The sequence below is a fragment of the Sorex fumeus genome, unplaced genomic scaffold, assembly GCF_029834395.1.
Source record: "Sorex fumeus unplaced genomic scaffold, SorFum_2.1 ptg000122l, whole genome shotgun sequence".
Lineage (NCBI taxonomy): Eukaryota > Metazoa > Chordata > Mammalia > Eulipotyphla > Soricidae > Sorex > Sorex fumeus.
In genome coordinates, this window is record NW_026606179.1 from 62,132,414 (window position 1) to 62,159,543 (window position 27,130).

The 27,130-nt window shown below is 63.7% G+C and overlaps 1 protein-coding gene across 1 annotated transcript; it reads right to left on the reverse strand.

Moving 5' to 3' along the window:
* Window positions 1–297: 297 nt before the first annotated feature.
* COTL1 (coactosin like F-actin binding protein 1) lies at window positions 298–20,801 on the reverse strand. The gene is made up of 4 exons (XM_056137003.1): window positions 20,605–20,801; window positions 20,371–20,453; window positions 8,470–8,627; window positions 298–930 (listed from the first exon to the last, which is right to left on the reverse strand). The coding sequence occupies exons 1-4, from the start codon at window positions 20,679–20,681 to the stop codon at window positions 820–822; spliced, it is 429 nt and encodes a 142-aa protein (XP_055992978.1). The 5' UTR covers window positions 20,682–20,801; the 3' UTR covers window positions 298–819.
* Between the last annotated feature and the right edge of the window lie 6,329 nt (window positions 20,802–27,130).

The window sequence follows — 27,130 nt, forward strand, 5'->3', positions numbered from 1 at the left end:
GCCCCAAAGGCTGAGAAGGCACTTCCTGCTCTTCCTGAGGCGAGCAGGGGACGAGGGGCCGCCCAGACCCCCCTCCCGGCCCAGTGAGGCACAGCTGCGTCCCGCAGTGGGGGAGAAACGGGCCCCCAGGGTGGGGGGACACAAACCCCCGGCAGCCAGACCCAGAGGCTGCCGACCCAGTGACGCGACATCCTTTGGAAAACACAGACCGTTTATTTCTGTAAACTGACCAGATGCGTCCCAGCCCCACACAGCCCGAGCCCTGGAGGGAGGGGCGAGAGGGAAGGTCCGGGAAGCTGCCCGTTTCGTCTCCCACCCGGGAAGGAAAGCGATCCTGAGGGGCGGGGCGGGCGGCTGGGGGTCCCACGACAGCCTCACGTCTGGGCAGCCTCGCTCCCGGCTGGAGGGCAGGGCCGTCACCCGGGGGGGCCCCTGTGCTGCCCAGCAAGTTTAAGGCAAATTTCCGAGTCAGGCCTGAGCCATGCACTGAGCCCCGCCGGGCCGGGCCCGGGCTCAGGCGGTGAGCAGGGAGGGGCCCGGGGGTCTTCCCGGGGTCCAGCCTGATGCAGGGGCAGGTGTGCTCGAGGCTGCCGTGGGGGCAGCAGCGTGGCTGGCCAGTGGGCCGTGCTGGCCCCCAGGCTCGGGGTCGGGGAGGCTGCGGGCGTCTCGGGCCAGGCTGGGAAGGGGCCCCCGGGCGGCTCTGAGCTGAGCAGCCCCGAGTTAAGAGGCTTTCCTTGAGGACAGAAACGGGAAGCGGGAGGAGGAAGGAGCAGCTCGGCGCTGGGGGCTCGTGGGGCCGGCGCGGTGGCCGGGGCTGGGCTACTCCGTCTGCGCGTCGTAGTTGGCGCCGCCCGCCTTCTTGAGCTCATCTCGGATGGCCGCTTCCTCCAGCTCCTTCCGATCGCTGATCACGAACTCCTTGGCGAAGTTCTGCGGGGACAGAGGAAGCGAGCCGTCAGGGGTGCCGGGCAGCGCCAGGCCCCAGGTGACAGCAGGGCGGAGCTCAGGGGGGTCCCGGGGGTCCTGAGAAGCGCCCTGGTGTCATAGACTGGATTCTGGCTCGCACGCATCCCACCCCCATGACTCAGTTTCCTGCATTCAGCCCTCCTGTCGGGCGGGTAACGGGGCCTGAGGTGCAGACAGGCTGGGAAAGGGTTAACACCAGGCTGCCACAGACCCAGCAGAGAAGAGGGGGTTGGTCTGCGATGTCTGTCACCTCAGTCCCCAGGGCTCAGGGACCCAGGGGGAGGCCCAGGTCGGGGTCACCAGCTGGCAGCGAATATGACCCAGACTCCCTGGCCCAGTCACCGCGGAGGGGAGGGCGGGGTCCCCAAGCAGCTGCTGCTCGAGGGAGGACGGGACACACACACGCACACACGCGCGCGCGGCCCGTCCCCACCAGGGCCTGGCACCTGGCACACACACTACAGAACAGGGTGAGCAGCCTCAGAGCCGGTCAAGGGCGTCTGAGGGCCAGAGGAAGTGGCCCCACAGGCAGGAGGGCGAGAAGGCAGCCGTCTCCATCCGGGCACAGTCCCCAGGGTAGCTGGGCTGTGAGGCCGAGACCCCCAGCACCATCTGAGCCCCGTGACCATGGGCCACCCAGGGAGGGACGGGTGGACACCCGAGGCCCCGTGGCGCTGGCTGCACCTGCCGGCTGGCGGGACACTCACCCCTTCACTGCTCCCCTGGCTCTCAGGACACTCCCCGTTGCCTTCGAATTCGGGTCGTTCCCTCAATAAAACTATTTTAACTTTAAACTATTCGATAGAGGGGGTGGTGCATCTCTGCTCGCCAGGCAGGCCTGGGGTACTGTCCGCGCCCCAGGGAGGTCACAGCCCGGCCGAGTGGTCTATCGGGTTCCAAGGGGAGAAGCCGCGGCCCTCCAGGGCGGGTGTCTCTTCTCCGGTTTGTGGCCTGTTCGCCCACTGGGCTCTCCTGTCCTGGCTCGTGCGGCTGCGTGGGGCCTCGGCACGCACATCAGGGGATGGCCCAGTCCCGCCGTCCTGCCCTCTCCTTTCGCGGACCAGGGCAGAGCCAAGGCGAGGGTGTCAGCTGCGGCCGCTCACACCGTCCCTCGGGTCCAGCCGTGGCCACTGCGTGAAGGGGCTAGAGAGGACGCTGGGTGCCCGCACGCGGAGGGCACCTGACCCGCAGCTGCCGGGCTGGCCAAGGGAGACCCTCGGGGCCCGGGACACAGCTCCAGGGGGCTTTGCCCGGGGGCTGGGCTGACCCACTGCACTGCAGAGAGCTGGGAGCAGATTCGAACACCGGGCGTAGCCCCTAACCCCAGGGGAAAACTAAGGGGGGAGGGGAGGAGGGGGGAGAAAGCGCAGCCTGCGGGTGAGCCCGGCTCCTGGGGTCCGGCTCTCCCTTAGCGTGGGGTCGCCCAGCTGTCCCCGACCGTCTCCAGGAGAGGCCCAGAGCCCAGAACACCGTGGTCGGGAGGAGGGACGTGGGCTCCAAATCATTGCAGATTTTATTTTAAAAAGCAGAAACGAGAACTGGCATTCATGACAGTTCAGCCCTTTCCCAACCCTGAGGCCGGGCGGGGCAGGAGGCGCCAGGCAGGGGAAGACCGAGGCCGGAGCGAGTCTCAGGGACCCCGGGAGACCGCCCCTCCCTTCAGAGCCGCCCTGGGCCTGCACAGGCCCTGACGCACCAGCACCTCCCACCAGCAGAGTGACCACAGCCCCACCGAGGCAGGACGCAAGAGACCCGCACCCGCCCCGGGCAGCCGGAAGTCGCATGCAGAGACCAGTGGAGACACGGGACCACCAAGGGGAGACAGGGGAGGGGCCGTGCACGCACGGCGGGGCTGGGTGCCCCCCAATAAAACTAAACGGGGGGGGAGGGAGGTGAGAGCAGAAACGGAACAGCCTTTGAAGCGCAGACCCTCCTCATGACAGGCCCAGAGAGGGCCAGTGAGCACCCCGGGACACACAGCAGCCTCCAGCAGGCCCTGGACACGGCCTCCTGGACTGCAACAGTCCAGCCCCGCCTCAGGGCCACTCCCTCCACCCCCCAGCATCATCACGGCCCGAGGCCAAACGTCAAAGGGAACCTTTGTCCTCGGCCAGGTCCAACCACCTGTGCTTCTAGAAAGATCTGGCATGGGCCTAAGGACACTGAATCCCTGGCTGCCTGGCCCCATGGGGAGGGCGTGGGGAGGGGGCAGGGAGGGGGCGGGGAGGGAGCGCTCCCGTTCCCGCTTCTGCCACTTCCCGGGGAAGAGGCCGCAGGGAACTCACCCACAAACCCCAGCAAAACGCTTTGCCCGGGACTCGGGCTGGGCAGTTGCCTCTGCCCACCCCCAACGGGGCCGCCCACCTCACCCACCCCAGAATGGCAGCCACACACCCAGCGGTGCTCCGGACTTACTCCTGGCTCTGTGCTCAGGGGCACTGCTGGTGGGCCCAGGGGATGGAACCCAGTGGGCCTTCCCTGCAATCTTGTCTCTCCATCCCTGACGGGGCTTTAGAGCTCCTGGGTTTACCTTCGTGTCCAAGGCGCGAGGGTCTCAGGAACAGCCCGGGGCCTCCTGGCGCTGCTTCTCCGCCCTCTGCTTGTCCTTCCCACTTTTGTTTTTATTTATTTATTTTTTTGGGGGGGAGGGTCACACCCCGAGATGCTCAGAGGTTGCTCCTGGCTCTGCACTCAGGAATTACCCCTGGCAGTGCTCGGGGGACCACAGGGGATGCTGGGAATCGAACCTGGGTCTGCTGCGTGCAAGGCAAACGCCCTCCCCGCTGTGCTATCGCTCCAGCCCCCCCTTCCCACTCTTTTTCCCAGACCACACCCAGGCAGTGTGGGGCAGTGGTCAGGCCTAGGGGGTACTCCTTTCTGTGCGGGCATGGCCAGCATCCCAGCCTCTGGACCACCCAGCCTCTCATATAGTTTGTCTGAAATGGCGAGAGCCACAGGAGACAGCGGGGTGTCCGCTGCCCGAGGACAGCTGGGCGCGGGCTGGGACAGACTTGGGCACCACCCCGGACCAGACCGGCAGCAAGGCCGTGGTCACAGGTGTGTGGCATCAGCAGTGCGCGGCCAGTGGGTAGAGGTCCCCTGCAGGCCCCGCGGGCCCCGACAGGCATCCCTCCCGAACCCCCATTCCACGCCAGTCCCCTCACCGCTGGCCGGGCAAACACCACGCAGGGGCTCTGAGCACAGCCACGGCCGACAACGGCGGCATGAGGGGTCGCACGGAGGCTCCCCTAGGCCTGGCCCATCCGCCCAGGTGGGGCCCCCACATCTCTGGAACACTGGCAGTCCCACTCGAGGGGACGCGTGGGGACCCCAGAAAGGGCTCGGGAGACTCGCGGACCCTCCGCGTTCTGTCACGGGCAGCTGCATTCTGTCGGGTCGCAGACGGTTGCATTCTGTGGGGACCTGACCCTCCGCATCCTATGCGGGGGCAGGGGCGGGGGGCTCCCGCGGGCCCCAGAACACAGCTGCCCGCCGTGGGAGGATGGAGCATAAAGCCAGGACCCCGGGAGCGGGAACAGTGCAGCCACCAGCCCCGCTGGGGCCCCCCACTTGCCCGCCTACTCTGTTCCGGAGCACTTCAAAGGCCTGAAATGGCCCAGCGAGGTGTCCCTTACCCACAGGGCCGCGTTCTCCTGGTGGGCCCGAGCTGAGCGTCAGAGCACAGAGGGACGGCCAAGGCGCGCCAGGCCGAGGCGCCCCCAAGGGGAGAGGGACTGGGGGCCCCCGGGAGTCACGGGAGCAGGTGGGTGGTGGGAAGCTCCACCACCAATAGGTAAGTTGTGCACAGACCCTGCGTCCGAGGGCGTGCGGGTGAGGGCTGGGTTCCACCCCCTGCACCCACTGACGCCCTGGAGGCTTGAGCACTGTGCTGTGAGGCCTGGAAGGGAGGACCCAGGACTCCCTGGATTGCTCAGGAGGCCGTCCCAGGCCCTGCAGAAGGACACGTTTCTAAAGAGTAAAAGATTATTTGTAGGGGGATGGAGAGAGAGCAGTGGAGCGGGAAGGGGGCTTGCCCTGCACATGCCAACCCTGGTTGGCCCCGACACCCCACGGTCCCCTGAGCATCACGGGGCGGGACCCCCCGCAAAGCCCAGACCTGGGCCACCACCACCAGCCTGCCCAGCACTCCCTCCCCGGCCATAAAATCACAATTCACTTGATCTTCACCAGAGTAGACACACAGATAAAGTCCATTCGAACAGAGGCGCCAGAAAGGGGGTCAAAAAAGCTGGGGCTTTGAAGGACGAATAGGAGTTCACCTGTCACCAACACCAAAAAAAAAAAACCCTTCCCCACGTTGCTTTTCTTCAGTCCTTCCAAGAGCTCTGTGAAATTTGACCTTCTTTTTTCGTAAGTGAGAACATGCCAGAGATAAGGCGGCTGGCCCACAGTCCCTGAGTAGGAAACGCAGCCGGCCTTATTCCCAAGCCCAAGTCCTCCCCACGGGATGTGGCCAGTTTTGTGGGTTTGCTATTGCTGTTTGGGGGCCATACCCGGCTGTGCTCAGGGTCTTACTCCTGCTCTGGGCTCAGGGTCAGTCCTGACAGGAACCAAACCCAGGTTGGCCATGTGCAAGGAGCAACCATGTCCGGTGTCTAATTTAAAAAAAAAAAAGTCCTGTGACCAAGAACCTTTGTCAAGATCATGAACGATCGGTTTGAGGCCCTCCATGTTCCCGGAGCGAAGAGATGCCATTGGGCTACACTAGCACGCAACAGGGACAAATGGAGACGTTACTGGCGCCCGCTCGAGCAAATCGACGACTAACGGGAAGTTAAGTGATTAAGTGATTAAGTGACCAAGAACACCGAGAGAGCAGCCGGTCTGAAATGCCCGGGGATGGTCGGCTAGCTTCCTGCCTCCAGAGTCAAGTTTATCAAGTTCCCCAGGGGCAGCTCGTGACCTCAGGATGGATGTTTGCCCTGGTGCTGGGAGCTCAGGGCGAGAGGCCCTGCCAAGCCCCAGGGTCTGGGGAGGGGATGGTGCCCCTCTGGGCATGGGGGAGGTGCCCATCCCCAGCCTTCAAAGCCAAGCCGAGAAGAGGCACTCAGCGGCCCGCACTCCCTGGGCTGTGGGGTGGGCTCTGCCGCCGGCCAGAGCCTCCCTAAGGCATGCTGGTGGCCCGCACCTCCCCATGATGTAAGAACTGGGCGGAGGGGCCAGAGCGATAGTCCAGCGGGGAGGGCGTTTGCCTTGCATGCGGCCGACCCGGTTCAATCCCTGGCATCTCATATGGTCCCCCGAGCACCGCCAGGAGCAACCCCTGAGCATCACTCGGTGTGACCCAAAAAGCAAATAAATAAATAAATAAAAACTGGGCTGAAGGTCCCAAGCGCAGTGTCCTGCTCGAGCCGAGAGGGACTGGCCAGCGGGTGGCTCCTGCAGGGCGGCCGTGCTGTCCCCGCACCCACGGCGAGGACAAAGGGCCGGGTGTTTGGTCCTTGGCAGCAGCCTGGAGCTTCCGCGCCACAAACATCATGGTGGCGCAGAGGCACAGCCCCGCCCCGCCCCACCCGTGCCCTCTGCACCCCACCTGCGCCCCGGGGAGGTCACAGCTGCCCACACCCTGCTCCAGCCCCTGTGATGTCGCCCCCCCTGCCCCCCCTCCCGTGACCTAGGAGCTGTCTGAGGTCACACTGCAACGGGTGCTTTCCGGGCCACCTGCAGGGGACCTCGGACCCACGTTGGCTGGGAGAAAGAGCACGGGCCGGGGAGGGGGCACCGGCCAGCCCCAGCCCCAGCAGCACGGGGCCCCATCCCCCAGGAACGGCCCCTCACTCAAACCCAAGGGAAAGGCAGAGTGAGAAGCTGCCCCCTGGGGCTGGCAGACCCGCCCAGCCCTTCCTGCTCCACAGCCCCGAGAGGCAGAGACTCCTTTACCCCCGGTTTGTGCTCATGGAGCACTCAGAAGGTCCAGAGCACAGGGAAGGGCGGTGCTGAGCTGGCAGACCATTGCACCACACTGTCAGTCCCTCCAGGCAAGGCGGGAGGTGTCAGCGCGGTACCCTGCCCCCGGAAGAACAGCGTTCTCCCCCCATGAAAACACCTCAGAAGGCTTCAGAGACTGCAGTACCAGGGCAGCCAGCCTGGCTCGGGAGGAGACGGCCCTGCCCCCTCCCCCCGCACAGCACCTTCTCTGTGACGCCAGAACCGGGCAGGGCACAGGCCCATCCCCAGACCCAGAACCCAACAGCTGCTCTGCGACCCCACCTTTCCGGGGCTTGGGCCTGAGTGACAGCCGGATGCCCTCCGGGGCTTCGCTGACCCCTGCAGGATGAGGGGAATTCTTACGACTACGCCAGCAGCCGTTAAAAGCAGAGGGACATGCACAGGAAAGGAAGGGTCAGAGCACTGGCCAGGGGCGGGAGGGACAGGACTGCAGGGAAAGCCTCTGCCGTTCCATCCCGGCATCCCATAGGTTCCCCTGAGCACTGCCAGGAGTGATCTCCGGGCTCGGAGCCAGGAGTCATCCCTGAGCACAGAGCCAGGAGTGATCTCTGAGCACAGAGCCGGGAGTCAGCCCTGAGCACAGAGTCGGGAGTGATCCCTGAGCTCGGGCAGGCGTGACCCAAAAGCAGAAACGGCACCGGCCCAGCCGCCCTCCAGAACCCGCCCCGAAGGCGCCAGTGTGGGTGTGCCAGTTTTCCCTACTGAGCTGCCAATCACGAGGCCCCGCCTCCCTGGGAGCACGTGACCCAACACCGAGCCAATCAGGACCTTTGAGGGGAATGACTGGCATGAGGTGGGCGTTTCCCGGATTTGGGGTACCGACTGGGCGGGGCCAAGCCTCCAGGCGGGCGGACACTGCTCTGGCCCCACAGTCACACCCAGGCGGCCAGGCCAAGAGCCCGCGCTTCCCTGTCCGCGAATGGACAAGGACCCTCTCGGAGTGGAACCTGCCTCGGGGCCCCCGAGACCCCCGCGGAAACACACAGCCAGCGGGCGGACATGGGGCGGACACAGGGCGGGGTTGGACACAGCCCGGCGGGTGGACACGGGGCGGGGGCGGACATAGGCTGGTGGGTGGACACGGGGCGGGGGTGGACACAGCCCGGCAGGTGGACACGGGGCGCGGGTGGGCACAGCCCGGCGGGTGGACACGGGGCGGGGGCGGACATAGGCTGGTGGGTGGACACGGGGCGGGGGTGGACACAGCCCGGCAGGTGGACACGGGGCGCGGGTGGGCACAGCCTGGCGGGTGGACACGGGGCGGGGATGGACATAGGCTGGTGGGTGGACACGGGGCGGGGGTGGACACAGCCTGGCAGGTGGACACGGGGCGCGGGTGGGCACAGCCCGGCGGGTGGACACGGGGCGGGGGTGGACACAGCCCGGCAGGTGGACACGGGGCAGGGGTGGACACATCCCGGCGGGTGGACACGGGGCGGGGGTGGACACTGCCCGGCGGGCGGACACGGGGCGGGGACGGACACTGCCCGGCGGGCGGACACGGGGCGGGGCGGGCACGCGGGCGCTGCCTACCTGCACCACCTCCTTGACCAGGCTCTTGTCGGTGCCCGTCTTGGCGCGCTGCAGCCCGCTGACGCCCTCGCCGATCCAGGTGATGAGCGCGAACTTGGACCGCTTGCTCATGGCATCCCCCGTGGTGAAGCGCACGAAGGCGAAGAGCCGGATGTCGTCTGCGGAGGGGGCCGTGAGACCCCCGTGAGACGCAGGGAGCGGGCGGGGTCCCACGGCACCCGCCCCCTCCTCGGCCAGGACTCAAGCCTGGCTCTGTCTTTTGTGCGCCTTGTTTCAGGGGCTGGGCTTCCTCCGGGTGCCGGGGGACCCCACGGGCGCGGGGAGCGAGCCCAAGCCCCGGTGTAAGGGATGTGCCTCCCCCGGTGCCGTGGCCCCAGCCCCGGGGTCTTTAGGAAGCAGATTCCCCTCTCCTCAGCCTGGCTACCACACGGTGGGGCGCAGAGGAAGTCACCCCTGGCCCACCATGGTGTAGAGCCAGTGACACTGGGCGGGGGGCGGGATCCCAAGACGCCAGACCCCAAAGGACCGCTAAGCAAAATCCCGGCAAGAGAGATGGCACCGCGGGTAGGTGGTGCCTGGTGCTGGGCAGTGTTGAGTGCCCCAGGGCTACCCCCAGGATTGGGGCTGGGGGCATCCACATACCAGGGCTGTGCCCCATCCCCTCTGTTCCCTCTCGAGGCAGGGATCCCAAGTCACCCTTCCCACGGGCTCAGCACACACTTCCGGGTTCTTAGCTCACCACCTGCCGCGGGTCCCACCACTGTCCAGCCCAAAGCCCGCATCTCCCCCCCCCCCCACCCCCGTGCCATTGATAGTAGTCCTGGACCATCAGGCTAGGAAAAGCCGTTTCCTTCCGTTTCCTTCCGGATGATTCTAGGGCTCCAGCGGGGGGGGGGGGGGGGGGGGGGGGGCGCGCGGGCAGCTCTTAGCACTGTGCAAGGGCAAACCCTGACCCCACCGCAGCACAGGCTTCTTGACCAGCTGGGTGTCCCCTGGACCCCCGCCTCACTGCCCACCCAAGGACGGCACAGGCCTGGCCCAGCCAGCAAGAACCACTCCCAGGAACGTGGGCAGGTTCAGGGAGGACATAAAGTCACCAAGAAGTAGGACAGTACAGCGGGGAGGGCATCGGCTTGCATGGGATCGGTCCCCCGCACCCTGCATGGTCCCCGGGGACCCCACGAGTGACGCCTGAGCTCAGAGCAAGAGGAAGCTCGGAGCACCACCAGGTGTGACTCCAAAACAAAACCAAAAAATTGACACAGAAGCTGACCGGGGTGAGGACAGGACGGCGTTCCAGGTGGGGTCGGGGGAAGCTGGACAGGAAGGAGCAGCCCCCACCCCAGACTTCAATTAAATCACAGCCTCAACTTGGGGGGGGCTAAGGGCCAGGGGTCGCCACCCAGCTGCTGTCTTTGACCCCTGACACCAAGGTTGCCCTGGAAAGGACAGTGGTCTGTCCCCATGGCAACCACGCCAGGCAGCCTGCCTGGGGCCCCCACCCCTCCCTGTGCCTAGAGGGGACTGCTGGTCCCTTAGGGCACACAGTTGGGGGCTCCTGGGCCCCCCAGTGCTCCCTGGACAGCTGCCCGTCTCCCCAGCTCTCCCACAGCGTTCCTCAGACTGGCCCCCTTTATCTCTGGCCCTGACCCTTCCCAGCTGCTTCCTGGGCTGCCCCCAGTGAAACCACACGCCCCCTCCAGCACCAGGATATGCACCAGCAGCCCCCAAGCCCTAGGGCTGGGGCACTCAGGACCTCTGGCCAGCACCGTGACCAGCGCCGGGCAGGGCGCCTGTCGGTGGCTTCCGGGACCCGCCTGAGCTGGAGGCCAGTCCTCAAAGGAGGGTTCTCAGGGGCTGGGCACCAGCCGGTGGGGGAGTGGGGGGCTTAGAAAAGCAAGTCCCAGGGTGGCAGGGACACTGTCCCCAAACTGCAGAGGGCACTGAGCCCCCGTCTCTCGGGGACCTGCCTCCGACCAGGCCCACCTGCACGCACTCCTGGTGAGCCTGACCCGGGGTCTGTGTGGGAGGTGGCCACCCCTCCTGACAGAGAAGGTCGCCTGCAGGCAGCGGACACTCCTGGGCTCAGAGCAGACCCTCAGGGTGAGGGCGAGGGCATGGGTCATAACACAGGTCTCACCCCTGAGCACCCCCATTTCGGGTGCATGTCCTCGGGGCTATGGAGCAGATAATCTAGCTCCTCCCACACCTGCCCCGTTCTTGGGGCCCCAGTGTCCCCCAGCGTCCGGCACGGAGCCATGGGCCTCCGGGAGGGGTCAGCAGACCGACGGGGAAGGACGCTACTGCCTACTCCCCTCACTGACCTGGGCGGGACAGTGGGAGGGCGGGACCACCAGCCGGCAGGGGTCCACCCAGAGCCCCTCCCTGCGGGGCACCTTCTCAGAGCGACTCTTGATGGAAACAACCAACCACCCTTGTGTCCCACTCACAAACTCTTAGAAACTGGGGCCGGAGAGACCGCCAGCGGGGAGGGCGCTGGCCTTGCATGTGGCCAACCTGTGGGTCTGACCCCAGGCCCCCATGTGGCCTCCTGAGCCCACCAGGAGCGACCCTGAGCACTGCCGGGTGTGGCCCCAAAACACACACACAAAAATACTTCTTAGACACTTGGGGAGCATGCGGAGGAGGGGGAGCGGTGCCCCACAGCCCTGGCCAGCCCATTGCTGCCACAGCGGTGGGCCAGACATGCCCTTTGACACCGTTCTTCCTGGTTGGGGGAGGGGGTGGGGCAGGAGGCGACAGAAGGCGGCGGGTGACTTTTACTTCCTTAAAAGGAAGCCAGAGAGACACAGTCCCCGCCCCGGGGCCAGGTCAGGGGCAGCCCGGGCTCCCAGGGCACCTGCCCTGAGGCCCCTCTCCAGCCCACACTTCTAGGGGCGACTTTGTTCTTCACAGCCCCCAAACTCACCCACAGTAGACAGTGGGGTCCGATTACTCCTCTCTGCCCCCCCAATACCCGAGGTGGGATCCCCACTTCCAGAGTCTTGGGCGAGTCAGGGTACCGGCTCCAGGGGGCACTGCAGGTGGGGGGCAGGAGGCCAGCGCCCTGCAGACACAGGCTGGGGGCAGGGCTGTGTGGAAGGAAGGGCCCAGACTGCTGAGCTAGCACTAGCCACAGAAGGGGCCAAGGATAAACCAGAGGCCACCTAGAAAGGCCCCTGGCTGGGGAAACTGATCCCCGCCCGGGCTCAGGGATGCTCCTGCTCTGAGCTTCCTGCCACCCCCCCCCAGGGTCCAGACCCCTGGCCTGTTCCCGTCTGTTCTTCCCACGTGAACGAATCATTTACAGCCTGGAACCCCGTTTCCACTGTACGATTCACTGGCTTTCAGGACGTTCTCAAGATGAACTTGCCTAATTCGAGAACATTCTGCCAGCCCCCAAGGACACCTGGAGACATCAGCAGTCACACCCCATCGAGCCTCAGCCTCTCCTCAGCGTCGGGCCCCAGGCCACGGTCTGTCCTGCCGGTGTCCCTGCGGCCATGGGGACAGACCCCTCACCAGCCGGGGGACACATGCACGCCTGGCGCTCGGTCTCTGGGCGCATGAAGGAATGAGTGGGGTGCGGGTCAGAGGGCAACTCTGGCCGGTCCTGCGCCCCCACAGCCCCCCACCACGGGGCCCTGCCTCCCTCAGCCCCTCACGGGTGTCGCCGTGGCCCCCTGTCCATCTCCCCAGTGACCCGGCACGACAGCAGATCTTCGGGACTCACATCTCAGGAGCGATGTCCCTGACCCCTGCTGCCCCCGCCCGCCCGCTGGCAGGAACGGCTGGCCGGGCTTCGGGTCATAGCGCTCTCGCTCTGTTCACGCCGGTCTAGTGAACAGACAAACAACCCGCATGCTCGGACACACACCCACGGGGAGACGGGGGTGCTGCTCGGCCCTGCGGGGCAGGGGTCACCTGCCCTGACCACTGCACTCCCTTCTCAGAGGCTGCGTCCAGCCGCTTCCCACTCAGGTGCTCCCCGTGAAACTCCCCCAACACGCAAGTGCACACACACATACACACACATGCACACACACACGCACATATATACACACATTCGCGCGCACACGAACACATACACATGTACACACAAAAACACATACACACATGCACATATATACACACATACACACATGCGTGCACACACATATACAAACACAGGCGCACACACACAGGCGCACACACACACACACACACACACACACACACCCTCCCCCCTCGCTCCGCGCCTGCAGGAGGTTCGGGCAGCAGTTGTCAGCCCAGGTGGTTGGTCGCCGCCTCCCAGACCCACAGGGGCCGGCGCCCAGGCTCGGGGTGCAGAGGGGCAGCGGCACACAGGCCTCCTCTGTCAGCCAGGGCCCGGGGCTCCCCGCACCCTCGTCAGAACCCCAAGCGTGGGGGTGGGGCGCCCCCAGGCAGCCACTTCCTGCGGGTGCAGGCGCGAACAATGCGCTCCCTTTTCTGGCCGTGCAGTCAGAGCCAAAAAAGGAAGAAAAGTCGTGTGGGTCAGTGGGATGACCCAGCGGGCAGGGGGCCGTGAGGCCGGCCAGGGAGGGACGGACAAAGAAACACTAGGAGGGTCAGCGCAGCCAGAGGCAGGAGAGACGGCGGAAGCAGTGAGGACACAGCTCAGCTGCTGGGCACTACTGATGGGGACAGCCGGCTGTGGGGGTCAGGGGTCAGGGAAGTGACACGTGTGGAGGTGACAGAACACGCCCTGGTCCTGCTCTGTGGGGCTCGGCCACTTCCAGCCAGGACGCCCTGGTCCCGCATGGCGGGGAGGGGACGGGGTCATCACCAGGGTCCTTCATGGGGACATGGGGTCGTGAGGCAGAGAGAGACACGGCCGCCCTCTGCCCCCGGTGGCCTCGGAGAAGGAGGAAGGGGCCAGAGGCCAAGGGGTGTGGGCACTCTGGGCAGGAAAGGCTGAGCTGGAGGCCCGGGGACATCTGCTCTCCAGAAGCTTCCAGCAACCGTCATGGGACTAGCAGGTGCCTGAAGAGCTGTGCAAGGTGGGTCCCCAGTGCCGAGCTGGGTTTTGCACCCAAAGGTCCCTTTGTGGGTGGGGGGGGTGACCACCACTGCGCCCAAGCCCACCACTGTGGGCTCCACCACTGCGCCCAAGCCTCAAGGAGTGGGGGTGGTGGGCGTGGCCTCCTCACTGGGCTGTCCAAGTGCCTGTGGGGGCCACAACGAACCCCACGAAGGGCTGCATGGCGGTGACACAGGGCCAGAGCAAGCTGCGTGGCCTTGGGGGGAAGTGGCCAGGGAAGGTTCAGAGCCACCCAGTAGCTTCCTGCCCCCCCCACCCTGACTCCCTGCTTGGCTTCCACCCCTGTGGGCCCCTCCTTTCCACCTGCCCAGTCCAGCTCATCAGCCCTATGGGGACACCCCATTTTCCAGGGGGTCTCTGTGAGCACGGCCCCCCAAAGAGGCCAGAGCACGGAGAGGAGCTGACACATGTCAGGCGTCTGAGCCGCTGAGCTGATGGCACATGCGGGGGGGGGGGGGGGAGCGCCCCGGGTACAAAGGGCACCAGAGGTTTGCACCTGTTGGGGAAGGTGCCAGGGGTGGCACAGTGACCTCGTTCACACAATCCCCTCTATCCCAGGCTGCTGGCATTCGGCACGGGGGCTTGGCTGTGCTCAGGGCATAGCCACCCACCCCACACCCACATACAAACACACTTCCGGGGCAGAAAAGGGGAAGCGAGGACGGGTAACCATAAAAGGGAGCAGGGAGCAGAAGCAGAGGAAGCGGACGTCGTGTTCTAGGCAGGAGTGGCACACGCCAGGGAGGAACACAGACAACGCAATGAATGTCCTCGGCGGGGTCGGTGGGTCCCGCTCCTGGGGAGTGGAGGCTGCCAGCCCGCGGAGCAGGAGGAGGCCGGAGAGACTACAGCGGGGAGAGTCACCCCCAGCAGGGCCGGGGAGGCACCTGGGCTCCAGCCTGGGGAGCACGGCCAGCCCTTTAACCCCTCGCCCCTCCCGCTCAGTCCTGGTCCTTCTGCGCCTTTGCTGGGCTTGGTCCCACCACCTTCCCAGGACCGTCCCACCGCCGGCTCGTTTCCTCGCTGAGGCCCCACGAGGACTTCTGCAACCCTCCCTGCAGGGTTCTCGGCCAGGCGGTGCCAGCTGCCCGCGCTGGGCCTGCGGCCAGGCCTCTTTTAGAAGGCAGCGCTGGAGAACTCCCTCAAGCTGGTTGCAAGAACAGCGCGAAACGAAGCATTTGGGCGAAGGAAGGCTGCGAGGTAGCGAGCGCTGCGCCGGGCCTGGACGCCGCCACATGCTCCCGCCCCCTTCCTGGCGCCGTCCCTGCGTTCCCAGACGCCAGATTCTCCCTACAAGGGGCAGACGAGCCCCGCAGGCTCCAGGCATCCCTGCGCTCACCCCGCCGCATCCAGGCGCTCGGTAGAGCATCCCAAATTCTCGGGAAGAAATCTGATTGGCTCGACTCGAGCCACGTGGGCGTCGCCCAGCGCCAATCAGGGGGCGGAGAGAGCGGCTTGCTCTGATTGGTCAGGTCTGGGTCCTGTGCTACCCAGTCGGGCGGTAAATGAGCCCCGAGGTCGAGCGTCCCGGAGGAGGAGGTGCGCGATCCCCGGCTCCCTGGTGCTGATGCTGAGCGCAACCCGCAGGGCTCACGGGCACCTCGCCAGCACGTTCTCCGCGCCGGAGCATCGGCCGCGCAGCGCTACAGGGATGATATTCCAAACCAGGCCCGCAGTGCCACTGAGCGGATCGATCCTTTTCTGCGAGGTGCCACCAGCTAGCGTGGACCTCAGCCTGTCCGTAAAGGCACTCTCCCTGCCCGGCAGGGATCCGAGCACAGCCTCGCAGCACCGACGCTGATAGACCCCCGCCAGAGGGGTTACACGGCCCCGTGCTTGGTGTGTGGGGCATCATCCCAGTAGCAGGGGGAACAGACGCCCTGGGGGCTTGCTCAAGGTTACACACGAAGAAAGGCCACAAGTCAGAGCCAGACACCGCCCCCTCCTCCACCAACAGGGCCCCTTAGCCAACTGGCTCAAAAAGCGGCGCCAAGAGACAACTGGATTCATTCCAGGACGCCTGGGTTCTTTCCAAAGTAAAACTGCTGGCAATCAAGCACTGTAGGGTGCTGTTGGTAGAGTCAGTTAAACAATGTTACACTTACAAGAAGCCATTTGATTTGGTTTAGTCGATTTACTCCTCTTCTCCCTCTTTCTGTTGCTGATGCCATGACACAGGCTTGCAGGACACCAGATTCACTTCCTTTGATTCCAAAGGGGAGTACCACCAGGAGCATGGCCAGGCCAGATGGATGGATGGATGGATGGATGGATGGATGGGTGGATGGGTGGAGGGATGGATGGGTGGAAAGATGATGGATATATGGAACATGTACAGATGTATGGTGGATAGATGGTGGATGATGGATGGAGGGTGGATAATGGATGGATGGAGGACGGGTGGGTGGATGGAAGATGATGGGTAATGAAGGAATGGGAGGGTAGATAGGCAGATGGATGAAAGGCGGATGGATGGATGGACGGATGGATGGATGGGTAAGTGGTGGACGAACGGAGGAGTGGGAGGGTGGGAGGTGGATAGATGGATGCGTGGTAGGTGGATGGATGGACGGGAGGGTGACAGACGAATGAAAGGATGGGGTGGGAGGTAGATGGGAGGATGTTAGTAAGAGGATGGATGATGGCAGGAAGGTGAAGGGGTAGAAGGAGGAATAGACAAGAGAATGAATGAATGAATGGGCAAGCAGATGAGTGAATGAATTCTAAGTGGTACAGTGAAATCTAAACTCCGATAGAGCTTCTGGGGTTGGTTTTGTTGTTTGTTGCACACCTGGTGGTGGTTCAGGCTCCCTCCTGGCTCTGCACTCGGGAATTTCTCCTGATGGTGCTTGGGGGACCACACGGGGTGCTGGGATGTGGCCCAGGTTGGCCACGTGCAAGGCAAACACCTGCCCTGCTGTACTACTGCTCGGACCCCTGCACTCTGGATTTTACTGTCCGTCCTGGTTCTGCATCCTGAATATCCAACAGGAAATAGCAACCATGAGGTGCCATGACATGAGGAGGTTTCAAGGCCAGCCTGAGCCGTGGCCTTGGGGGACCCAGAGGCCCCCCTGCTGCTGTCAGAGGGTCCACATCTCCAGTCAGTCCGGCAACAGCTCCCTACCCAAGACCCCCAGGTCCCTGGCCATGCCCGGAAGAGCCACTCAGCGGCTGAGTCCATCATCCCTCACCTCGCACCTGCCACTACCTGGGTCAGCTCTGCCAAGGAGGCGCCATACCATCCCCCAGGCACAGAAGCCCGGTCACGTGACCCTCCACCCCCTGCAGAGCAGTGGAGACGGTCACGAGATAAGAGGGACTCAGGTCTCTGACTGAAGGCCAGTGCTGGCCCCAACACTGGTGCTGGGCACCTTGGGGTCTAATGCATGCCCACAGGATGCTTGCCCAGAGCCAGGGTGAGGTGAAGGGCCTCAGGGCTCCCTGAAGCCAAGTCCCCTTGTGTGTAAGCTGGGGGAGGGGGCAGGTCCCAGCCCCAGAGCAGGGTCACCACCAAACAGAGGACACAAGACTAGCCACTGCCATGGACGTGTGCAGGGACCCCTCTGTCCTGGAGAACCCAGGCTCTCCACCCGGGGGGCCGGATCCCGGGACCCTGCTGTCCCGTAGAGCCCAGGCTCTGCACCCCAGGGACCTGGGCCGTTGGGCTTCCTGCTTCTGGAGCAGATCATGCCCAGCAGACACGAGGATCCCGGCAGGAGGTCACATGGAAAGTTCTGGGAACTCCGAGTTTGAGGGTTCTGGGGTCCTGGCTGGTGAGAAACAGAAGGGGGGAAGCGCCCCCAGGGGTAGGGGGGTGTTTGTTCACAGCACCAGGCTGTCGGCGCAGTGTGGGGGGCCATAGGGCAGGCTTGGGGGGCCTGGAACGCACAAAAGCAGGGATGCCTGATCAGTGAGGGTTCTGGGCAGAGCGACGCCAGTGTCAGGCTTGGGGATGGGGGGGGAGGGGAGACACAGACCAGAAGCCAGAGCTGAGAGACTTCCCCGGGGTCACAGTGCAGGGGCTCCTCTGCCCCTGGCCTGGAAGCTGGGGTGCTCAGTGGCCGTCCCCGCAGACCCTGACGGGAAGCCTGTTCTCTGTCCCCAAGAGGGGCGGGAAGGAGGGGCTGGAGCGACAGGACAGTGGGGTAGGGCAGGGAAGGGCAGGGCGCTCCGTCCCGTCCCGGCTTGACCCCAGCACCACCGACACCCCGAGCCCAGAGCCAGCAGCCAGCCAGCACTGTGGGGTGTGGTCCGAACACAGAAAGGGTGAGAAGGTGATAAGGGGGTGGGGTGCAGAGGTGAGGGGGTGCCTGGACTTCCCAGTGGGGGACTGCAGGGGACTTTCCTCTCAGGCTAATCTGCACCCCTCCCCTGCACAATGGTAGCCACAGTCCTGAGGGCGCACCCAGGGTACCCACCCCAGCAACCTGCAGGCCTGCGGGCTGAGAGGGGCTGCCCCAAGTTCACAAAAATCAGGGTGTGAGGAGGCAGGAAAAGAAAGCGGGGGGGGGGGGGGGGGAGAGCTCAGGGGGCCCCACCCTCACCCAGGTTCCAAGTCCAGGGCGCACCTCTGGGGACAGGTTTGGCAGGAGGAAGCCAGGCCAGCCTGGGACCTTGGAATGGGGCCTGTGGACGGCAGGGCCCCCCTTAACAGCCCAGGCCCAACAGGCCCACAGCCCTGGCGAGCACCTGCTGGCCCCGAAGACACAGCCTGGCTCACAGAACAGAAACCACTTCCCCCTGTTTGAGGCCCAGCGCCCCTGGCTCCCAGGCGGTGTGAGCTCAGGCAGGAGGCGCAACCTCTCTGGGCCTCATTCACAAGGGCATCCCGAATGAATGAGGCCAGCAGACGGGCAACCCAGGCTGGCCGGTCAGGGCCCGCGGCTGGACAGATGGCGGGGCGGGAAGGCAGCCTCCCCGGCCATTCAGAACCCGACAGGCAGCTGCCAGGCACCCACCCGCCAGCGTGGGGGGCGGGGAAGAGGCGCGGAGAACCGCAGAGAAGGCCGGAGGAAGGAAGTCTCGCCGCATCTCAGCGGGATGCACCTACCCAGGGTCACCTTCCCGGGGGAGAACAATAGCTTCAGAGGCACAACCGGCCAGGGGCAGCGGCCAGCAGGGCCAGCAGGAGGAAAGAAAGTGGCCGCGCAGGAAGGAGGGAAGCTGGCCGGGGCACAGAGCCTCCCCGGGGAGCCTACGGGGCAGAAAATCCTGCTGAATCTCTTCCGTGGGGCCACGCCGGGGCCAGGCCGGCGGCGAGTTTGCACTTTCCTCTGCCTGGCCTCGGGCCAAAGGGCAGAGGGGGGTGGAGGTGACAGACTTCTGGAGTCGGTGACCCTGCCCCACCCAGAGCCACAGATACAAAATTCAAAAATTCTTTTCTTTTCCCTTTTTGAAAATTTTCTAGACCACACCCAGCCATGCTCAGGGCTGACTCCTGGCTCGGCACTCTGGGGGTGCTCGGAGCACTTTCTGCAGGGCTGTTTCAAACCAGGGCTTTCCGGGCACGGAGAATCCCGGGGCAGCTCCAGAAAGGGCCTTTCCGTGGGCGAACACTATTACCCAGCCCCCAGGCACTCGGGGGAGACTCTGAATCAAACTAAGCGCAGGAGCGGTGGACGCTCAGAGGGACAGCGAGGGACAGCGCTTGCTTTGTGTGCGAGTCCAGGTTCAACCCCAGCTCGGCTTGGTTGCGCCCAGTGAACCCCTCCGCATCACCACAGATACAGAATTTAAAAATTCTTTTCTTTTTCTTTTTTGAAAATTCTCTAGACCACACCCAGCCATGCTCAGGGCCGACTCCTGGCTCTCGCACTCGGGAATCACTCCTAGCAGTGCTCAGAGATCCCATGGGATGCCAGGGATCAAACCGGGGTTGGCCGAGCGCAGGGCAAGTGCTGTCCTATCTCTCTGGCTCAAAAAAAATTAAAAAAAAAATTTTTTTTTAAATGAACTGAACGCAATATTTCCTTTGATTCAGAAGCCCCTAGGAAGGAACCATGTGCCCTTGGCAAGACTCGGGAGTCTCTATTTCACAAATGACCTCGAGCTGGAACTGCATGGTCCAGGGCACTCGGCACAGACTCGACTCTCCAGGACGACTGGGAGGAAACTGAGGCTGGCAGAGGCGGGATGAGCTCTCCCAGCCCCGCCCTGGCCCCCTGGGGCGCTGCCTTTGTCTGAATGAATCTGTTTCCAAGAGAGACCAGGCGGGTCCCAGCTCCAATCTCAGCTTGAAAGGCTGAGCCGAGGCCTCAAGACGGGGGCTGGGGGGGGCGCACCCACATCTTCTCTCCTGCCCAAGCCATGGCCCTGCACTGACCACAGTCCCCATGCTGCTGGCTGAGTCCCACACCTGGGCAACCACCTTCGGGATCCAAACCAGGGCCATTGCTAATCATTACCCTGTCACCTGGAGTCCTCCCGCGGGATGGCGCCGGGCAGGGTCCTCATCGCCCGTCAGTCTTGCCTGTTCTACAACTTTCTGCAAACCAGCCTCCTTCCTCTCTCTCCAGACAAAAACCACCAGGACCCGCACACTGGCCGCGGATACGGGCCAGGGGAGAGCCGCGCCTGCCCAGTCCCTCGGGCAATAAGCCCCACTTGGTGTCCTGGGGGCTCAAGAGCCCTCCTGGACACGGCGTGGGACCCCGTGACCCTCCGTCGGTCGCCTGGGGTGGCTCCCAGGTCTAAGGACTAAGAGGCTTTGAAAGGGCTGAGTCTGATCGTCCCCACCCGCAGCCGCGCCACGGAGCCCCGGGGGGACCGGCTCCTCCCGGGCAGCGGTGGACGGAGGTCCCCAGGGGTCAGGCACTGCCCCGCAGGCGGCTCCCTACCTGTGCACTGCTGGATGAAGTCCTGATACTCGGCCCCCTGCTCCCCGGGGACGATGGTGGAGCCGTCGTATTTAAAAGTCACCCTTCGGATGGGAGGGAGAGAACACAGACATCAGCGCCGCGGGCAGGGGCCGGCGAAGTCGCGCTGGCCGGCGGCCGGGCGCGGCCCCGCGCGACGCCCCCCGGCCCCTCGCCGGCCCGGGAGGGGCCCGGACCGCCCGGAAGGGCCCTCACCAGATGACGTCCGAGCCGTCGTCGCGCACCAGGTTGTACGCCGTCCGGCAGGCCTCTTTGTCGATCTTGGTGGCCATGGCTGCGGGGCCGCAGGGGGACAGCCTGTCCGCGGCGACCGAGCGTCCCCGGCGGGTCTCGGGAGCGGGGCGCGGCGGGGCTGCGCCGAGGGAGGGCGGCGGGCGCGGGCGGCGGCGCGGGGACGCGGGGCCGAGAAGCTGGACGCGGGGCGCGGGATGCGGGGCGCGGGATGCGGGATGCGGGATGCGGGATGCGGGATGCGGGATGCGAGACGCGAGCTGCGAGCTGCGAGCGCGCCGGCTGCTCCCGGGGCTCACGGAGCGCGCGCGGGGACCTGGCCGCGCCGCCCCGCCCCCGGCGCCCGATTGGCTGCTCGCGACGCCGCTCGCCACGCCCCCCGCGCCCATTGGTCCATAGGACTCGGGGCGGGGCGTCGTCTCTCGCCGGCAGCCAATCCCCAGGCGGGCGGGTTGCGCAATTTGGCCGAGGGGGCTGGAGAAAGGGGCTTTCCTCCTCCTCTCGCCCCTTCCCTGCTCGCCTCCCTCCGGTTCGCTTCTCTGCTCCCTCCCGGCCTCCGCTCCCAACCCCCTCCGGGTGCTCCCACTTCCTCAGCCCCCTCCCCTTCCCCTTTCTGCTCCCCTCCCCCGTGTCTCTCTTCGCCACCCTCCAACTCCTTCCTTCTCTCTGCTACCTCGCCTCTGCCCCTCTCCCTGCATCTTCCTCTTCCTCTTCTCTCCACCCCTCTAACACTACCGCTCTCAGGCTACACCCCCGAAGCTCCCCAGTCGTGCAGGGGGATCCATGTCTATTTTCACACAATCGGGCTACAGTAGACTCCCCTCCCCCCCACCCCCCAGACGCCTGATTCTCTAGAGGCCCGTGGGGAAGACGCGAGCTCTCCCCAAGGGGGGCTCCGGAGTGGCTGGCTTCCAGGGCTGGTGATGGGTCACTGATTCTTTTGTATTCTGATTATTTGCATTCAGGTCTTATCTTCCCCTCTAGGCTCCTAAGAGCGCTAGCTGACTCACCCTGGCGCAGACCCGTTCGTTTCCTTCCATGGGATGGTCCGATGGTCCGCGAGGACCTGGGGCAGGCTCCTGAGCTTCCTGCGACACCGGTGTCTCTAACTGCTTTGGGTCTAACTAGCCCCAGAAGCTCTCTGGGATTGATTTTCCCGCATAGAATGATAAACAGTATGGACATCCTGGATTGATGATTCAATAAAAGGTATGCATACAGATATCATTAGACATGCAATGGGAGGTCCTAAGATAAAATGTTGTTTTTTTAAGAATTTAAATCCGGGGCTGCGGCTGGAGTTCCAGTGGCGTAAGCCTCTGTCTTGCATGAGACCCGGATTCAGTTCCCAGCACCACAATCGAAAGATTAATAAAATCCTAACTAGAAACCCAAGCGCTCAGAATCAGTACCCACTCAATAAGTTTTAAAAAATCTCAGTGAGAAATCAATAATATCAATCCCTGGATGGATCACTGGGTGAGGGGGGGGAACGACATCTCCAGAAAATTAGGGGCAGGTGCTACTATAGATCAAAACACAGAGATCTTGGGTTGCTAGAGGTAACCCAAGCCAGTTCTTCCTCCCTTCCTCCCTGCAAGAAAAGCAAAGATGATTCAAGTCTCTGATCAAGGCAAATTCCAAAAGATCAAAGTAAGTGTCAATCCCCCGGAAGCCCGGGAGTTCAGAGCCTGGAGAGTCTCCTCTTCCCCCCGCCCCCACCGTGGTCTCTCTACCAAGACTCAAAACTCACAACAACCAAGCACATCGCCTACACAAAGAAATGCTTGGGGCTTGAGAGCTGAAGCCTTCGTCCGGCACGTGGCTGACCCAGGTTGGATCCCGAACGCCCCATATGGTGCCCCGAGCCCCACCAGGAGTGACCCCTAAGCACAGAATCTTGAGCACCACCAGGTCCGGCCCCCCAAACCAGAAAAAGCAAGCCCCCTCCAACGAGGAGTCTCTGATTCGTTGCTGCTGGCGCCCTCTACCGGACGAGAAAGGTAAAGGGTCAGTTTTAGAAAGAACCCTGGTTTGGACCTTGCCCAGGCACCTGGGGCCATGCCGGGGCCCTGAGAATGGTCCCCAGCTGGTGCAGAAAAATCACGCGCTTATCAGATATACAGACAGAGTCAAAATATTTGCCTGCATTGCGATTCACACAACATAAGGATCAGACAAAATAAAATTCACATATCTTTAAAAGAGCACTCAAAAAAAAAAGTGATTGGACACTGCTGTGTCAAGAACTGGGGAAGGCCCATTCATCCATCCTGGACTGAGTTGTTTTGTGTCCAAGAGGGGCTGGGGGCCACCACCTGGCGTCCTGTAGGGGGCAGGCATGTGATGACCAGGATGCAGCCTCTAGAGAAAGTATTTCTGCAACAGGTGACTCATGTGGAGTGCCGACAGAAGGGGCCTCAAAAAATGCCTGTCTTGGGCCGGAGACGGGGCAGGAGCTACGGCAGCCGACCCCCAGGCGTTACTCGGAAGGCCCCACAAAGAACTAAACAGAGGAATGGAGAGAGAGTACAGTGGGAGGGCGCTCGCCTTGCACACAGCTGACCGGGGGTCAGTCCCTGCTCCACGTATGATCCCCTAAGCACTGCCAGATGTGGCCCAATCACACCCCCTCCCTTACCTCCCTACACATCTGTGTGGACAGGCGCTTACTGGGCAGGTCCCGACTGTCCCAATCATGATCTGAGTGTGCAGCCCTGACAGTGCATGGACTGAGCATGGCGGGGTTCAGCCTCAGAGTGGGGGGCTGTGGGGGGACAGTCAGCTCCATGCTCTGGGATTGGAGAGCGATGAGAGCCATACAGCTCGTGAGTATGCAAGACTCAGAAAACGGGCCCTTTTTAAAATGTTTATTACTGGGGCTGGAGCAATAGCACAGCGGGGAGGGCACCTGCCTTGCACGCAGCCGACCCGGGTTCGATCTCTGGCATCCCATATGTTCCCCTGAGCACTGCCAGGAGTAATTCCTGAGTGCAAAGCCAGGAGTAACCCCTGAGCATTGCTGGGTGTGACCCAAACAGGAAAAAGTAAAAAAAAATTAAAAAATGTTTATTACTTGCTTCTGACCACATCTGGCCACTGACAGGGCAGGACCCCGGGGCCCTACGTGGGATCAAGCAGCACCCACCATGTGCAGGACAAGACGAGCCTCTTCCCCAAGTCTATCTCTCTGCCCAGGGACCATTCCTGGAGGGCTCAGGGGAACAGAGCCGGTGCCGGGGATCGAACTCCGGGTCAGCCACATGCAAGGCAGCGCCTTCCGCGCTGTGGACAGCTCCAGGCCCAGATACACTTTTCTTTTTTCTTTTTTTGTCACAGCGATGCTTAGGGGTTACTCCTGCTCTGCACTCAGGAATTACTCCTGGCGGTGCCCAGGAAACTCTATGGGATGCTGGGAATCGAACCCGCGTCTGCCGCGTGCAAGGCAAACGCCCTCCCCGCTGTGCTATCGCTCAGGCCCCTCAGATGCACTTTGACGTCTGCGGGGGCTGCGGGCGGGAACGAGCCGAGCACGAGGGGCGCTACCGGCTGTGGCCAGTAGGGGGCGGGCCGGGCCGGCCCATCTGTCCTGCCAGGGACCCGCACCGCGCGGGCACGTGTCCCCCCTGGTCCCGAACCCCATCGGCCTCTCACCCACCCGCACGGCCAGAACCCCCGGGTCCCGCCTTGCGGCCCTCGCACCAACCCCAGGGGGTCCGAGAAGGGCGGGCTGAGCTGGGGGCTCCTGGCCGGCCTCCCCAGCCTGCAGGCCTGGAGCGGTCAGTGTCCAGGCGCGTTGGGAGGTGGGGGACACGCGCGCGCACCTCGCCGCGGTGCGAGACAGGATGAAACGTCATCCCCAAACTTGCTGTTCTGGGCAAGGTGCTGGGCACCGGGAGGCAGGTGCCCTCCGGCGAGTTATTTATAGCCGGGATATTTATAGCCGGCTGAGCTCACCCAGGGCGGATTGAGGAGAGGCTCCCACCGCGCGGAGCAGCTGCAGAGGTGCCGCTGTGGGGTCCCTCCCCGGGCTCCGTGGGGCTCCCCTGACCTCCAGTCCGTGGTCCGGAAATCCAGCAGGAAGATTTGGGCGGGGCAGGGGGGGCTTGTGTTGGCGCATTCGCTGCCCAGGACACGGAGTAGAGTGGACCCAACCATGGTCATGACAATGGGGCTAACGGGCCCTGCTCCCCCACCCCACACCCAGATAGGGGTGCCGTGGGCACCTCCTGGGCCCCCCTCCATCCGGCTGCTGTGTGGAGCTGACACATCCCTGCAGGAGCTCCCCCCTGCCCCCCTCCCTGTCCCTCCCCCTCCCCCGCCTGCACTCACCTTGGCAGGCGTGGCCCTTACAAGGTGCCCGCACAGACGCTGGTGCCCTTGGCTAGAAGGACGGAGGCAAAGAGGGGTACTCGGGGCCCATGGAGCGGAAGGGGAGCTCCTGGGGCTGGCGCAGACGCTCGGCGTGCATGCCGTGCAGGCGGCCGACCTGTTCCATGCCCAACATTTACAGTGGACATACAGTGGACCTGGGGCCAGGGCAGCACGCGTGCTTTGTCTGCGGGGGAGCCAGAGCATCCCCCAGTATGGAACTGAGAGCAGCCCCTGGGCTAGCGGGCACGGCCCCCAAGCTGAGAAAACAAAGTGGAGGAAATGCCCCTCCTGCCCCTCCATCCCTCCCCTCTCGCCTTCGTCCTGCTCTGTGGCCGGGCAGGTTCAGGGGCACGCTGAGGCCACCCCGTCTCCTGGATCATGGCCCAGCTCTGCTCCGGAGACAGGTTAGGCTCGAGGGCCAGGCAGACACCCCCACGAGCCACTCTGGAAAACGACCGAGCAAGACACTGAGAGGGCCAGTGTCCACCTACGAGCCTGGGGTGGGAATCTGTCCAGCTCTGTCCACCTCCGCCCGCCCGACTGGGCAACTGGGCACCCCGAGGCCTGCGTGCGGTTCCCAGAGTCCCCCACCACCCCATCCGTGCCTTGGGTATCCCAAACCAACTACTGGTGCATCCTGGTGGGGGGTGGGGCAGGGGTGTCCCTTCATGGGGGAAGGATGGAAGCCAGCCCTGCTGCTCCAGGCCACGCCCCCAGGCCTAGCCGAGTTTGGCATCTGAGAGTCCCTGAGAGCTGAGGGCACGGAGACAGCCCAAGGGGGTGCAGGGAGGTGGGGGGATATCTTGGCAACTTCACCTCATTGTCATTCCAGAAGGAGCTCTGCATGGGACCCCCGGCTTATCTGGGGACAAGGCTGGACCCTTTGGGGCATGGACGATAGTAAGAGGCTTTTCCGCAGGGTGCAGAAAGGAGCCCAGAGCTTCAGGAAACTTTGCTTTCTGTTGTTGTTGTTGTTATCTTTTTGAATCACACCCAGCAGTGCTCAGGGGTTACTCCTGGTGAGGTTCAGGGGACCCTCAGTGATGCCGGGGATCAAACCTGGGTGAGCCGCGTGCAAGGCAAACCCCCACCCTGCTGAATGATCATTCCGGCCCCGCTGCAGGAACTTTTGACACGGATAAAAATATATATTGAGGGACTAGAGGGATTGTATGGGGGTGGGGGGGGAGAGGCGCTGGCCTTGCACACAACTGAACCTCCCAGGAGTGGTCCCTGAGCACCGAGCCGGGAGAAAGTCCTGAGCACTGCCAGTGGGGCCACCCCAAAATACAAGTGTGACGAAGAACTGGGGCACAGGAGCATCCCCCGCCCACACAGACTATGTGTGTGGACTTTGCCACCTCGCCACCCTGTACCCGGTGTCCTGTGCAGCGCCGAGCTCAGGCCAGCGGGTGTGTGCCCCGGTGGGGGTCATTGTCTCCCCTGCTTATCTCGTGCCCCCAAGTGCCCGCAGGCCGGCAGGGCCCCAGGACCCCAACTCCACATCATTTTTCCAGGACTTCGAACAAGCGGCTCCTGTTTCCCCTGGAGCCCCCAGTTCAACTTCCAAGTCCCCTGGGGCTGGAGCAATAGCACAGCGGGTAGGGCGTTTGCCTTGCACGCAGCCGACCCGGGTTCGATTCCCAGCATCCCACCGGGTCCCCTGAGCCCTGCCAGGGGTAATTCCTGAGCACAGAGCCAGGAGGAACCCCTGTGCATCGCCGGGAGTGACCCAAAAATTAAAAAATAAATAAATAAATAAATAAACTTCCAAGTCCCCGTTTCCCTGCGAGCAGGGAGGATTATCCCTGCTACGTCCATCAAACCTAGTGTTTGAGAAAGAAGTCATCAGTGAAATGTGCTTTGCTGGCGGCGTCAAAATAAAACAAAAAAAGGAATGTGGGCAGGGAGAGCTGAGTGTGGGCCACAGGCTCTGTATGTGTGTGTGTGTGTGTGGGGAACGCTGGGAGCCTCCAACTCTGGGGGGGGCGAGGGGGGGCAGGCAGAGTGGTCCACAAAATGACCAAGAAGAGAGGCACTGCATATGGTGCCCTGAGCACTGCCAGGAGCAACTTCTGCGCACCGGGTGTGACTCAAAAGGAAAAGCAATTTCTGG